This window comes from Martes martes (assembly GCF_963455335.1).
Source record: "Martes martes genome assembly, chromosome: 6".
NCBI classification, from domain to species: Eukaryota; Metazoa; Chordata; class Mammalia; order Carnivora; family Mustelidae; genus Martes; species Martes martes.
The window spans coordinates 97356295-97372305 of record NC_137893.1 but is presented as its reverse complement, the minus strand read 5'-3'; the positions used below and the strand labels follow the sequence as shown (position 1 = coordinate 97372305).

Sequence of the window (16011 nt, the reverse complement as noted above, 5' to 3'; positions counted from 1 at the left end):
TAAGTTGGTGGGGGGGATGGAATAGTGATGATTTTTTTTTTTTTAAGATTTTATTTATTTATTTGACAGACAGAGATCACAAGTAGGCAGAGAGGCAGGCAGAGAGAGAGGGAGAAGCAGGCTCCGCGCTGAGCAGAGAGCCTGATGTGGGGCTCGATCCCAGGACCCTGGGATCATGACCTGAGCCGAAGGCAGAGGCTTTAACCCACTGAGCCACCCAGGTGCCCCTAGTGATGATTTTATGTAAGATTCTTAGATTATCCTTTTCTTCTGAGCTTGGGAGGATGGCAGATCCCTTAGAAGGCTCAAGAGCCATGTTGGTATCACTGCCTTAATTTCCCAAATTTTAGCACAGTCAAGTAATAATATGTGAGCAAAAAATGATGGTAATTTTTCATTTTTTTTTAAAGTGCAAAAGCTACACTGCTCCTGCAAAATTGAAAATGCTTGTAATGTCTGAGCAATTTTGAGAGGATTGATTTAAGTGGACAGGATGACTGTCTGGTTGATCTCTCTGATGAGTATGGAAATACTACTTCTGGCAGGTGAGTGGGATGTGCTCTGAAGGGTTTATAGCTAGAACACAACAAGTTACCTTGAGAATTAGTTTATAGATACTTAAAATATTATTCGGGAGGATAGTTTTGAAGCATCTGTTCTGGGTTTAAATTTTCTCTACTTAAAGATTATTTTTCCGCGTAACAGTAGTCATTGTTTTTTCACCACACCCAGTGCTCCACGCAATCTGTGCCCTCCCCAATACCCAACACCTGTTACGCTGAAAATAAATAAAAAATTTAATTAAAAAAAAAGATTATTTTTTCCTGTTTTGTTGTTAAGGCTATATATAAGTTATGAATATATACTTCTATTTTTTAATGGCCAATGGAGATTGCTGTTATGGTCTAAAGCTTCTAGTAATAATTTATAGCCTTCTTTTTATAATTCATTTTTGAGCCATATGATGTAATTCTTTTTAGATTTTATTGCTTTATCTTCCCAAAGGGAATAGCTTATCTTGTCTTAGTGGTTAACGAGTGCTTATATCAAACTCTTCATTTCCCAAATCATGTCTCTAATTTTCTCTGTAATTTTGGTTGTCCTTGGCATCTTTTTATGGCATTTGTTTGGGACCCACTTTAGGTTGAAGTATCTAATACACTTTTTGAAGGGTAAGCACGGGCTGCTCTGGCTGGGGCTGCCATGAGTAATTCCCCACCACCCTTGGCAATGCATCATGCCCTCTATGTAATGCACATGGAAGGCCTGGGCTAGCCAGAGTTAGCACGGCCTTGGATTGTATTTTATCTTTTCTGATATTGGAAACGTAAAGTGTTCTGTAGATCACACTTTTCCTATCTATGATCTCACTGAGGAGCTGACTGATTTTTGATGGCTCCTTGAATTGGCTTTGTCTTGCCTAAGGCATGTCCAGGAGTGTCTTCAAAGATAAGGATTTTATTATTATGCTCAGCCAATGGTCTCAATGCGAGAACCTAACACGTGAGAGCCTAACATGTGTCGTCTATAGTTTGTTGTTGTTGTTTTCAAGGAAATTCCAGCACTGATGCATGCTTCGGCCTCTCTCTGAGCAGGCAAGGCAAAACAATCTACAGAATTTTGTGTCCATCTGGGGAGTCATTCTGGTCATGTAGTCAAAAGGAAGAAATCAGAGGATGGTACACTGAGCAGGATGATTGAAATAGGGACAGCTTCTACAAGTTTCTCCTCTTCTCTGGGAAGTGGAGTTACAAGAAATAAATGGTGGCTTTACAGATAAAATAGGACTACCTAATTCAGGGGTGGGAAAGAGAGAACAGATCATATGTGTTTAATTAGGAATCAAATGTGTCCCGAGGCCCTTCCCAAATGATGTAGAAATGCAGGATTGTTCTGGTGAACTGTGGGTTTTTGGAGGTCCAAAATAAGTGGATTAGCCAGAACTCTCCTTAAAATGGAAGTTTGGAAGGTGTGATCCCCAGGCCCATAGCACCAGCAGCACCGGCAGCACCTGGTCAGAACTATAAGTTCTTGGGCCTTCCCCTACACCTACTGCATCAAAAACTCCAGGGGTGGGGCCCAGCAATCGGTGCTTTGTCAAGCCCTTCTGGCGATTCGGAGGAATGCTAGCTTTTGTTTTTATAACATTAGGGAAGCAGGTGTATTGACTCTGAACTTGAAACCCACTGTTTTTCTTACTCATGACAGTGCCTTCCCTGAGTTTCCGCATTGAACCTGAAGAAGGTAGTCTTGCAGGGGGAACATGGATCACAGTCATTTTTGATGGTAGGTTCGGCTCTTATCAAAAGCAAGTTTCTTACTTATTGGTAGTAAGAATCCTAAATAATACATGAGTCTTTGGCTAAGGACAGGTGTAAAAGAGGGCCTGAAAGGCATTGGACCCACTCACACTGATTTCTGTGTTTCCAGACGCTCGCTTGCTGATGTCACAGAAGGAGAGCCCATCACACCATTATATGCCCGGGCCCGCTTTCTTATCCCAAGCTGTGGGATGGGACCCTAGGAACCCCAAGTGACACAATATGGAAGCGTGTAGCAGAGTCCTTGGCAACGTGTTCCCCAGAATCTTGCAGATGGTTCTACACGTGGGAACTTCTAAACCACAGCTCAGCTTCCCCATCTGTACCAGGGTAGAGAGTAATTGTGATGGCTGAAAGAGTCCCGGATTTCAGTGGATGGACCCAAAGAGAAAAAATGCTTCTTATAAACTCATAAATGAGACCATCCATTTACACTGGAGTCATAAATGCATTTGGAAATGAGGAGTAGTCATTTCATCCTCAGGCAAGCTCAGCATGTCATATGGCCCCTGTGCAGCCATGTTTTTATATTCTCCAGTGTGGATTGCAACTCTGCTCAGCCTGAAATTCCCCTTTCCCTTGTGTTTAGGTTTGGAGTCGGAGTTCCTTTATCCCGTCAACGGCGCTCAGCTGGAGATACACCTGGTGAATGTGGCTGAGCCCACCCTGCCCAGCATCCCTTGTGATGTCTCTCCTGTCTTCTTGGATTTGCCAGTGGTCATGTGCAGGACCAGGTAACCTGTCTGGGTAGGAGAAGATCAGACAGGGCCAGTGCTTTGCCTATCACTGTAATTTTGGGTGGCACATTAGAGCAACTCCCTCTAGGACTGCAGTTATCAGCTATAGCTTTAAAAATGTTCCATGTGAATACGCCTCTGCGAAGTCCCCTATCAGGCTTAAGGGAGGATGAAAAGATAGGAAAAGATAGGGGGATGAAAAGATAGGAAAGAACTTTGAGAAAGGTGAGGCATTTATAAGGAGGGGTTGGATTGTGTTTCCAGCTGTGTTTTCTTCTTGTTGTTTGCAGGGGGCTCTATCACTGTTAAGATTTCAATAAACGGTGCCATTTCCCCATCTAAAGAACTCAGCTTTTGAAATAGACATAATTGTAATGATTGTGCCTAAACCCAAGACCAATTAGAAAGGAAATTTGCTTTAGTCCTCAACCTATCAACCTATTTCCTTTTTGGTATGATTGGTACAGGATTCCAGGTCACCTACCGTCCTATTCAAGTTCTTGGTGGCTTGTGAAGTTTGCACAAGTTCATTCTTTCCCTACTCATGTCTTAGAGATCCCATGTAAAAGTGGATCATTGCTTAAGAGGAAAAGAAATTGTCATTTCCTTTTGTTTTCTGTTCTCCCCTTCAGGAAGGCTCCCTTTCTTCCATCTCTGCCTCCTGAAATCTAATGTGCAAATGTCAGCTCTTCCCTGAACATACAACAGGGTGTAATCTTGGTCTTCTTTGAAAGGGGGGCGGATAGAGGCTGACATCCAGGTGATGGTTGCCACAGCTTTGAGGAAGGAGTGCCTTTTGTAATTTACAAGGGGCATGGCATGTGTAGCTGCAGTGGCCCCGTTTTCTCAGCCCTGTGTTTCTCATGACACTTAGGTTCGTTGTTCACTTGTCAGTTTCATTCTAGAAGGAAGTGCTCTGAGGACAGGGGATATGTTACTACTGCCCTTGTAGTCCTTATGGTACTAAAGCACAACACCTTGTGAGCAGGTGTGGCTCTCTAGATGTCTCTTGAGCTGAACTTTCTTCCAGCCCTCCTGCTACTGGTTTTAAAACTCGGTTGTATGTCTTCCTCACATTTTATGGTGGATATGGGCATAGGGTTCCTGTAGGAACTTGCCATGAAATAGATCAAAACTCTAAAGTTGTGTGTGTTCTATTTCCCTCAATGCCAACATGTTAATGATTTTGAGATGTACCATATAGTCTATTTTAGAGGAAAAGAAACACTGTCCTCTTACATGTACTCATGGGTTGGAAGATGGATATCAAGTTCAATTAACCCTCAAATGTGAAAGAATGTACATTTTATCATCAGTGAAATACCATCATATTCATTATCATAAAGACATACCTGCTTTCACTAGGACAGGCACTGTAGCCTCTAAATCAGCACTGTCTAATCCAGATATTACGTGAGCCACAAATGTAATTAAAAGTTTTCCAGTAGCCACATTTAAAAAGTCAAAAGAACCAAGTGAAATTATTTTAATAATTTTTATTTAACTTAACATATCCAGAATATTATTTCATGTGTAATCAATATATAAATTATTAACGCTATACTTTATATATTCTTTGCACACCAGGTCTTCAAAATCCACGGGGATTTTACTCTTAGCGTATTGTATATGCGGCTAGCTGCATCTCAAGTGCTCAGTAACCACGTATGGCTAATGGTGGCACATTGGATGGTGCAGATTTAAGTAATTAAACTCATGCTGGAGAGTTTGGTGAGAAAATCCTGGAGGGGAGGCCCTTCTTAATTCTAGCTCCTTAGTCATCCTATTCCCTCTCTTACAAAAGTCAACATGAATGGAGCATCAGAAAGGCAAAGAAATCATTGTGATATTTGTGAAAAGAGGAGAGAGGGTCCAGGACTCTCTTGATGGATATATGAAGTGTTTATGGGCTGCTTGAATATGATGAAGGCAAGAACTTTTTTGGCAACCTATGAATGAAATCAATGCCTTTTTTTCCAAAAGAGCCTAGGATTCAAGCCCAAGTCACCCTTGACCTGTGATGTTTGCACACATAAGTTTCTTAATCTCTTTGGAACTGTCAGCTTTTTTTTTTAATGGAAAGTAGGATTAGATTACCTATCAATGTCTGTTCCAAGTCTTGAAGTCCCGTCAACCTACAATTCTGCAAGATAGAATTGTTTTTTTTTTTTTTTTAATTTTAAGGGCTTTCTACAAAACAATTATAACACGTTGGTGTAGGATCCAATCTTTAAAGTCTTGTGGGTGAGTGGATCTAGATTGTAGAAAATGAAACATAGGAATCCTTGGTTAGCTCTGCTTCACAGGTGCTGGAAGAATTTGGAGTGATCTCATGGGGCTCTTGGCTTTGGTAGTTCACAGCTTTTGGTTCACAAGGATTTCTACTTTCTGCCCTCAGATCTCTGCTGTCTGAAGCACACGAGGGTCTGTACTACCTCGAGGTGCATTCTGGGGGGCAGGTGGTGGGCAGCCCCAGTCCAGGACCACGAGACAACTGTACGTTCAAGGTGGGTTCTGAGGCTGGAGGAATGTGTGTTTGCCGTGTCTGAGGGTAGGCCTGTGCTATCCACCAGCAAGTTATAAGTCAGCCAGAGTCTGCTTTGTTGGGGTAAGAAGAAAGGTGGATGGTAGTTGTGGGGTGTCTGAGATGATACCAGTGAAGGTTAAGTGTGGCACACTTGTCAGACTCTGTGCTTTATATGCATTAATTTGATGCTCACATCAACTTTATGGGGTAGCTATTTATTATCCTGGTTTTACAGATGAGGGACTTGTGGCTCAGGGAGATGAAATAATGTGCCCATCTCATCAATAATTTTGCCTATGTCCTCCAAGTACTAAATGGCAGAACTACGATTTTTAAAAAATAGTTTAATTTTTAATTTTTGTATTGACTTATGATGTCCTCTTAGTTTCAGATATATATCATAGTGATTTGATGTTTTTATACATTACAAAGTGATCCCTGCGATAAGTCTAGGTGGCCATCTGTCATCATACAGAGTTATTACAATGTTATTAACTATATTCCCTCCATTGGTGGGAATATAAATTGGTGAAGCCGCCCTGGAAAACAGTAAGGAGGTTCCTCAAAGAATTAAAAACAGAAATACGATCTAGCAACTTCACTTCAGGATATTTATGTGATGACAATGAAAACACCAATTGGAAGAGATATATGCTACCTTATGTTTATTATTTATAATAGCCACATTATGGAAGCAGCCCAAGTGTCCATCAACAGATGAATGGATAAAGAAGATGGGGTATATATACACGATGGAAAGTTACTCAGCCATAAAAAAGAATAAATCTTGCCATTTGTGACAACATGGACAGAATGAGAGGGTCTTGTGCTAAGTGAAGTAAGTCAGACAGAGACAGACCAATACTGTATGATTTCACTTACATGTGGATCTAAAAGAACTAAGATTTGAACCTGCATTGGATTCTATTTTTTTTAAAATTTTATTTATTTATATGTCACAGAGAGAGATGGAGAGAGAGGGAGAGACAGAGAGAGCATAAGTAAGGGGAGCTGCAGAGGGAGGGGGAGAAGCAGACTCCCTGCTGAGCAAGGAGCAGGTACTGACACCTAAGCCGAAGGCAAACACTTAATTGACTGAGTCGCCCAGGCGCCCCCGTGCATTGGATTCCAAGTCTTCATCTAACTGAAGCCCATGAGGAGCCACAAAGATTATCATTGGCCAATGTTTCATGTCAGAGCTGCAGTTCTCCTAAGTCTCAGTAGGGAGAAGGGACTCAGAGACCCAAGTTCTACCTCGCCCTCTGCTTCATGGTTGGTTGCTGCTCCTCTTTCCAATCCTAGACTAAAAGGGCATTTGCCAGTGGTATTCTCCTTCAAGCGCAGATCTAAAGGGAAGCAGAGAGAGGGAGAGTTCATGAGTTAATGCCTAACTTATGCTGGAGAAGCAATATGCATACTTGGTCTTAATTCTGTGTTTGGTTCAGCCTATTGTCCATTTCAGATTAGTTTTCCACTAACCTCTGAAAGGGTAGGCCCTAGACTTTTCATAAAAGGCTTGAGGTTTGACCGAGCTCATTGTCATGGTTGTCCTTCCCACAGGGTGACCCCGCTGAAGGGCTGTTCATGAAAGTCTCGGTCATTAATTAATGCTTCTTTAGAACAAGACTTCATCCCCTAAATTCATCCCTGTTACGATCTACATTTTATATAGGCAATTCATTGACAAATTTGGAATTTGCTGTCAGTTCACATTTAACAACTTGCTTCTCCCTCCCAGAGAGTCTTGTAATTGTGCTTCTGTACATATGCAGCAGAAAGAAAAAAAAGATCATTCTTTCTTATTAAGCCCCACATGCCCACCTCTCCCCTGTCTCTGTGAATGTAGCAGAAGATGGATGGCCGGGCACCCTCCCTGGTCACCATGCTGTTTTTGGTTTTGATGTTCCTTTCACCCCAGATAGTAGTGTTCCTACTTATTAAAGATTGGAGAGGAGAGCAAGCGGAGAGAGGAGAAGCACTTCCTAAAATTGCACATTAAAGGAAACAAGTCCTTGAGTGCTTCGCCTAGCTTGGCGAGTTGATGGAAAATCACCAGGGGACGCAGTTAATGAGAGGCATTCCAAGCTAAATAAAACACGGTGTGTCTCTTTGTTTTGGGACTGGGACTGGGGGGAACTGTGAGTATTAAAAATTAATTCCATCTCGCCAGTCCACTTCAAAGAGCCTGCTGCGGGCACTGACAAGTTTGAACAACTCACAGAAGGTTTATCAAGCAGCTGGTGGCTGTGGCTTCACTCTCCTAATCTGATGCTTTTCCTCTCCCCCATCTTGCTGCCACTGACCTCGTCGGGGCTCAGGGATCAGCATGAGGGACGCTTGATTTGGAAGCTCATTAATTTTTCACTTCGTCATGTCTCTAGCTTGCTGGGTGAGCGGGGCCTGTTCTCCTTAGAAACGTACTATTTTTCTGTCGTGTCAGCTCAGAGGGATCACACGGGAGAGTCTTTCTGAGGTTTAACTCTGAGCGCCCCAGCATGACGAGGAGCAGCAGGGAGTGACTGAGGAGTCACTCTCTTGCCCCCTCATTTCTGGTGGAAGGCTCACAGGCTGAGTGAGTGGTAGGTCTTACATTGCAAGCTGGAAATCCGGAGGCATGTCTCTGGATTACAATACCATACAAACCATGTATTTGGTTTGGACTCGATTGTTCTTCTGCCTCAGTTTCTAACATCTGTGGGAAGGACTGGTAACCCCTGCTCTTCCTCATGAAGCTCCTAGGGTATACTTCCAATGGAAATGACAATGGTATGGAGGGCGCCCCAGTGAGAGGTGAAGGCCAGGGTGCAGGAAGAAGCTGGGAGGCCAGGGTCAGGAGTGCAATTTGGCAGGTGCGTGTGTGGAATTGCATTAATCCTTATCTTTTGGTGAGATCAGAACCAGTTCCCAAATGGTGAGGTCACTACATTCTTACCTTGACCTGCTGACTGTACATACTTTCTGCGACCTATTCTCTAACCCTCTCTTTTACAAAGGAGGAAACTAGCCTTGATGGCAGGCTGTACAGCCATGTGGATCAATGCCTAAAACCTGTGCTTGCCAAGCCACTGTCAGCTTTGTTGAAATGTCTTTGGCTCTCCCCTCTGCTTAGGGCTGTCGGTGAACAATGGAGTTATTCTTTGGTGATATTCTCCCTGGGAAGATGGACTTCTGGCTGGAAGCAGACCAAGCAAAACGATCTGCTGTCATTGGATTTGCAAGTGGGAAGCAGTGTAGTTTACGGGGACTGAAGGCAGTCTAAGCGTCTAGAGGAGGTTGGGAGTGAGGGTGGCAGAAGGGGGAGACCAGGTCTCTTCCTGAGTGTTATCAGCTCATGGGTCAAACCTTGGCCTGGTCAGTCCATTCTTCTGATTCTCTCTTCACACTGGCTCTGACCATGAAATGCACTAATCTTGGGCTAACTCAGATGCCTCTAGGTGAGATGGGACTCCTGGAGTTGTCTTTTTCTCTCTTCTACTTCCAGGTACCATATCAATCATCTCATAGGGGGCCACTCTATCTGTTCACAGAGATTTGAATGTCTTCTCTATCCCAGGTGGTGCACAAGGATATGACCATGACTGAATCTGGCATTGTCCCTGCCTTTCTGGAGCTTATAATTAACAGAGAATGTGCTCCAGGGGAGGGGCATAGAAAGATGATTTGGTGTGCTATGACCAGGCTTTCACCTCTCCCGTCAGTGCTGTTTCCTCCTTCTCAAAGAGTAAGGTTGCTTCCCATTCCTTAAATAATTTGAATAATTTTTCTCTCAGTAGGCACCATCCATTTTCCTTACAAATACCTCACTTGTGTGCCTACCCAACTTCCAATTTTTTTTTGTAGCTCACTAATTCCTGCCTAGTTGTTGGCTGATAATAATTTAAGTTGCAATCCTTTCAATTTAAGTAAGCAAATTCTTGTCTAGGAAAATTAAAAAATCCTTCAAGATTCCAAGATACCAAGTTACAATAGTGGAATTCTTAAGCCTGGCCTACCTACTTTCTTTCTGGTAAAATGTGTTCCTGGGTATGGCAGGTGGGCAGGGAGAAAGAGACTTGCCAAAGTTTGGACAGTACGGTGCAGGGCAGAGAGAGCTATGTGACCTTGATAAAATTCCCTTTACCTCCTCTATGGAAAAACGATAATAATATCTGTCACCTTTGCCTCACAGATAAATTATGGGGATAAAAAGAAATACATGAAAGTTGATTTGAGGAAATGTAAGCATTTGCCACCTTAGACTAATATTTGATGGGGAACGACTTTTGCTTCTTGTTTGTGGTTGTGATACGCTAATGAAACACTTCCTTGTGATGACCTTTCCTGAACAGTTTTCCAGGGCACAGACACCCGTTGTTTACCAAGTTACACCACCAAGTGGAGCTCCAGGTAAGAAATCCCCTATTAAAATAGGAGTAATTATGGATCCCTTTGCCAGAGCTATTCCAAACTCTTCTATTGAGATGGGTGCTCTCTATAAATGGGATCATTGAGCTTCTTCTCTGATGCTGTTTTAAAAATAAGTGTCAACCTCTGGTTTAATTTTAACCAGGTTTGGTTTTCCCCTCTGGGCACTTTTGCTCTGTTACTTCGCTGAAAACAAAAGAATCCAAACACAAAAAGAAAAAGAGGCTAGCAAAATCAGACCAGATCCTGCTGGAGAATGGAGGAAATATAAATCATCATTGCTCTTAACCTGCTAATCATCCACTTTGTAGCAAACCTTTATTGAACGTTACTGTGAGCCACGCTCTGTTCTAGGCTTTTGGCGTGTATTGTCTTATTAGATCCTCACAAGAACTTGAGGACATAGGGACTATTATTATTCTCATTGGCAGACGAGGAAACGAGATGCTAAAAGGTTAAGTAGCTTGCTCAAAGTCAACTAGGGAGGGTACAGCTGGGATCTGAACCCAGACAAGCAGAATCCAAAGTGGGTAGGCATAGCCAACATTTTGTTCTGGTTTGAGCGGTGGTGTCCCGTACCACAAGGAAGGCCAGCAACCCTGATACATACCCTGTTTTTTTTTTTGTTTTTTTTTTTTTGTTTTTTTTTGTGAATTAGAGGGCACACACACATGCAAGAGCCAGAGGCTAGAAGAGGAGAAGAGGGAGAAAGCTAAGATTTTCGTAAAAGAAGGGATGGCAGCTAAGAATTAGATTCAAGAATGGCTAAGCCTGCCTTACAACTAAGTAGTAAGCACAGCGAGGATTATATATAATTCACTGTCTGATTCTTGGCAAATTCCTATGTCTATTTCAGATTGTTCCTTTGTTCAGGCTTCCCAGATGGTGTAATTACGGGAATACAAGTTGCTAACTGTTTATATGTGGTTGTGTCTAAATGCATAAACTGATCTCGTTTTGAATGGCTTGACTGCTCAAGAATGTCAAAGTGGGTATCCGAGTTGCTGGAAAGTGTTTGTACTTCTGTGTATGTGTATAGACTCAGATTACATTGCATGTGTTTAAATGATACCCTGAAGACTATGAATCTGGCCTGATCTTATTAATGCAGGTTATACAGAGATCTTCTCCTTTCCATGTGTCTGAATAATCAAGGCATGATCACGTTTTATTAAAAAGAGATGTGGCCTGAAAATCACAGGCCGACATTTGGGTCCCTGCTGTTGGGGTGTTAGAAAGCTTTGGTTTCGATGGCAGAAGTCCATAGGGCGAGGGCTGAGGAGGGAGCCTGCCATCAGAGGTGTGAAATGGGATGCTGGCTCACCCAGATCTGTCAGGCCCATTTCTTTCACCGAGTATGAGTGCAGCACCCTGTCTTCTCCACCTTCTGGGGGAATGATCGTCGGCTGGCCTGGTTGGAGTGGAGGGGTCCCTCCAGGCAGGATCCATGCAGCGGCATCTTTGAAGTCACTTTCCAGACAATTACTCTCATGACATTTGGGAAGCCTGCCCAGAGTGGCAGCCCTGGAGATGAGGGAGGTGGTGGGGACAGGAGAGATGACATTCCATTAGCAGTTGACTTTCTACCTGTGATGAACCGTCCTCCACTGTGATGTGGAATTGTCCAGCACCATGGACAGGCTTAGCCATTTCTTAGCCTCTGTTGGGCTGCTTTGTTGAGAAACAAGTCAGAAAGTCACAGAATTCCCAATTTCTATAACTTGTTACCGGTTTTTAAAATTGTGCCCATCAGAGCTAGGGTTCAGTAATTTAGCTCTATTGAAACGAAGGGAAATTATTTTGCCAGTTGTTAATAGAAGCAGAAAACTTCAGACTCTAGGCTTTCTTCGTGTCTGCGACCTTTGTCTAAGGCATTAGGTTCCCTCCCTTTCTACCCACTCACTGTACAGTGGCTCTCATACTTCCTGGAAGGGTCCCAGGGTTTCACTGCCAGTCATCCAATGACCACATCTGAAAGCATCTCATACAACTACTACACAGGCACAGTGTGAAGGGAACACCTTCTTGGTCATGTTCTTTTGGAACTTTGAATGTGGCCATGAAAAGATTCTAAGTCCTCTGCATTCAGTGGCCTCATGAGCCCCACGGGTGCTCTTTTCTTTTCCATCTTTGCGGTTTTAGTTATTTCTTTTTAAAGATTTTATTTATTTATTTGACAGAGAGAGAGAGAGAGAGAGAGAGAGAAAGCAAGCACAAGCAGGGAGAGCAACAGGCAGAGAGAGAGGGAGAAGCAGACTCCCTGCTGAGCAGAGAGCCCGATGTGGGACTCGATCCCAGGACCCTGGATCATGACCTGAGCCGAAGGCAGAGGCTTTAACCAACTGAGCCACCCAGGCACCCTGATGTTTTACTTACTAACCAAAACCTCTCTCATCTCTTCACATCATTTGTGAGACTACAGCACAGATGGGTAAATTCTCTAATTATTTGGAAGGCATGCATTTCCAGGTCATGGGGTTGTCCGGTGAGCTTGAACTACATCACCTTGCTGTGGTGTGTTTGCTTAAAACTTTGCCTTATGTAGTTGCACAGAGCTGAGTTTAGGTGTTTTCAATGATAGAAGAATTCAGCTCATGTAACATCCGGGAGGGGCCCCCAAACTCTTTTCGAGAAAGAGTTACATCAGATTCCTTTCTCACCTCTGGTGAGCACAGCGGGTAGGGGCAGTACCGAGAGTGCACCTTGCTGAGAGGGGATTGCTGATGCTTGCACTTCCTCTTGAACTTGAACTCAAAAGAGGGGAATATTAAGGAAACATTTGCTACCCAGTGGAAATCCCTGTGAGTCACATAGAGGAGTGCAGCAGTAGAAGTCATCCATTCGTCAGTGGGCTAGGCAGACACAAACTGCTTGCAGATCCTCAATTTGCCCTATCTTTGAACACTAGCATATTGGTTGAATGAACGAGATATGCCATTGCCCATCCTTTAAGCCATGACTCTGTTCTATTTCATCTCATCCCCTCCTTTCTTAGTTTCCATCCATTTGGGTCATCCTTGACACTTAATCTTTTGTACTCTGAGATATGGAAGAAAGTTTAATATCCAGAATGCCCGGCATCTCCTGGGTGGTTTGTATTAGCAAGTGTCCAGAGGAAAGTCTCATGAAATGTGGAGAACCCCAAGGCACATTGCCCTTAAATCCCATATTGGGTGGATGGTCTACACACAGCCAGGAGGGTAGAACAAGGCAGCGTGTGGAAACCAGCCCCTTGCTCCTGAAAGCCTCATACTTCATGGGACTGTGAGGAAGACCCCATTACTGCTTCTGTGCCCCATATATAGATGATTAAGCCTGTGATTACAATAATCGGTTATTTTAGACTTTCCAACGTGTAATATTGATCACAGGATCATATTTGGGGCTCCTTTCTCGGATGGTTTGTAAAAAGGCATTAATATTCTGACTCATGACCAGATTGGCCATGTTAAATAGATGTAACCAAAAAGAAATAGTCCATGTTGTAATTTACAGTTGGAGCTAAGTCTGTTAAATTAAAAAAAAATCTTCTTAAAACAGGAAAACTAATACATGTGTATGGATGGATTATCACTGGAAGATCAGAAACCTTCGATTTTGAAGCTGAGTACATTGAGAGGTAAGACTGTGTTCATCTGGGTGTTCAACTAGTTACAAATATGCTGGATTGCTTCCTGAGCCCAGCTTCCCTGATAGCAATAAATTGTGAGCAGTTGGCACAGAACTGCTGTTTTCCTCTTTGCAGTTTATGGTCCCTGGTGAGCTGGGCTTCAGCAAACTTTGTTAATGTAATTGCAACTGGTCGATTAAGTTGGTCCATTTATATACTGACAACTAGTCACTCTGGGCTCAGCGTGAATCGTGCTGTAATTGCATCCGTGGGTTTTCTTTTTCGATTCTCCCCCTTCTCCCCCTTGTTTCTGAGGCTGAAATAAATTTTTTATAAAACGACGCTTGAACCCAGAAGACCATTATAAGTTCCCTGTTCGGTTGGTATGCATTTGTGCATTTAAGAAATTCCGTTAGTGTGATGGGAGGAAGGGAGAAGGCACTGAGAGCTGTTGAGTTTTACTGTTTGCTGGGAATGATTGGGATTGCCAACATGACTTTCTTCACCAGAGGCTCATGAAATAGGTGTTACTATTAAATCAGGTGTGCCAGGGAAAGAGGAGGACCAGAGGGAAAGTGTTGAAGTTGTAGTCTTTGGCGGAAGGTCTAAGCCACTGATTATGCAACATCTGAAGTAGTTAGAGCGAGGACTGATGAGGTAGAAGGAACCTAGTCTTACTATAGCTGAGCAGATTCTGTATACTGGGTCTAATTTTCCTTGTACTCCTCGAGAGGATGGCAGTATCTTCCTCTGTTCTGTTCCCTCTCTGTGATTCTGCCCTACTTGAAGAGGACATGCTATGGCTACACTCAAGATCTATATTTCTGGCATTAATTCATGGTCAACTTGTTTTGAAAGGAAATCACTCTTTCTGTGGAGGCTGGAAGCCCCAAGGTCATCCTTAATAATATGCCACATTCACTGCTTGGTCCCATGTCAGCCTGGGTCTGGGATACAGCATTTGAAAGGGGAAACAAAGGCATAAACTCCACAGTGGCTCTGGGTAGACCCAATAGAGCCAATGTGGACCTGATGAAGATTTGGGGGGAAAAGGGAAATGCTCCTTCTGCCATGTGAAAATGCAGACCATGAAACAGTGCTGTGCGCTCCTACCTGTAGGCTGAGAATTGATTCAACATCTCCTCAGGGGACAGGCTTGGGCCACGTGCAGAATTCCTCATAAATCCAGAGGAGAATGCTCAGAACAATGTTTCCTGTGAGTTTTGCCAGGAATGTTTACTGGGACCCTAACGCTATTGTCTCATGTCTTTCCCCCCCATTTTTTATCCAGCCCATTGATCTTGGAAGCTCAAGGAGACAAATGGGTCACAGCCTGCTCTCTTGTAAACAGGCAGACAGGAAGCCGGTGAGTGTCTTTCCTGCCTACATACATGCTTTTAGTTTCTTCCATGTGGGTTTCTCTCTCTCTCTCTCTCTCTCTCTCTCACACACACATACACACACACATCTATTTTTTAATATAGATCACCCATAACTGCTGACTGCCTTATTTTTAGACTTACTGGAAAATACATGGTAGTTGATTCAAAATGCAAATTGAAGTGGATTCTGAAACCAATCTTGAAAAAAAATAGCTAATACTAAGTGCTCATTCTAGGCCAGGCCCTGTCTAACACTTTCACATTTAGGTTACCTAATATCCTTGTGAAGACATATGGGTATTAGTCCCGCTTTATGGTTGAGGAAACTGAGGCACAGAGGGGTCCAGTAACTTGCTTAAGGTCCTGCAAAGAGAAAGTGGCAGAGCTGGAATGAATACCTGGGCTGACTAGCTAGCCTCCAAGTTCATGCTCTTAACCACTCTGCTGTAATGACCAGCCGAAGGAATAAAAAAACAACTAAAATTTGTCTATGTATTACAGTGAATTTTTAAAAAGAGTGTCTACATTCTTATAGTTTAGCTAACCAAATTTTGCTGGATTTCACTTCACTCAGGATTGAGTAAATTTAACCATCTCTTGAGGCCATCACAAGATTGTAATCTATGGCTTAGTTTTTTAGGACTGGCGTTTTATAAGGCCAAACTCTATAATGTATCTCTTCCTGTTGTCTTCAATTTGTTTGCTCAGGATCCTTCTTTTTTGGGTTGACAGTTTTTTCCCCAAAATCTTTACTTAAATTCTAGTTGGTTAACATAGAGTGTAATACTGGTTTTGGGAGGAGAATTTCATGATTCATCACTTACATATGACACCAGTTGTGCTCAACAAAGTGCCCTCCTTAACCAATCATCCATGTAGCCCATCCTCCACTCACCTCCCCTCCAGCAACCCTCAGTTTGTTGTGTAGTTAAGAGTCTCTTACGGCTTACTTTCTTCTTTTTTTCGCCCTTCCACTATGTTCATATTTTTTGTTTCTTAAATTCTACATATGAATGAGATCATATGGTAT

At 42.9% G+C, this 16011-nt stretch overlaps 1 protein-coding gene across 1 annotated transcript in view; it reads left to right on the top strand.

Annotated features, from left to right (window-relative positions):
• Positions 1-449: 449 nt before the first annotated feature.
• Positions 450-16011, top strand: part of PKHD1 (PKHD1 ciliary IPT domain containing fibrocystin/polyductin) — a 442956-nt gene continuing 427394 nt past the window's right edge. The window contains exons 1-7 of the mRNA XM_080805609.1: positions 450-545; positions 2209-2286; positions 2911-3055; positions 5457-5565; positions 9914-9971; positions 13530-13608; positions 14891-14965. Of these exons, the coding sequence (XP_080661735.1) occupies positions 494-545; positions 2209-2286; positions 2911-3055; positions 5457-5565; positions 9914-9971; positions 13530-13608; positions 14891-14965 (596 nt within the window). The 5' untranslated portion in view covers positions 450-493. The remainder of the gene's footprint in view (positions 546-2208; positions 2287-2910; positions 3056-5456; positions 5566-9913; positions 9972-13529; positions 13609-14890; positions 14966-16011) is intronic.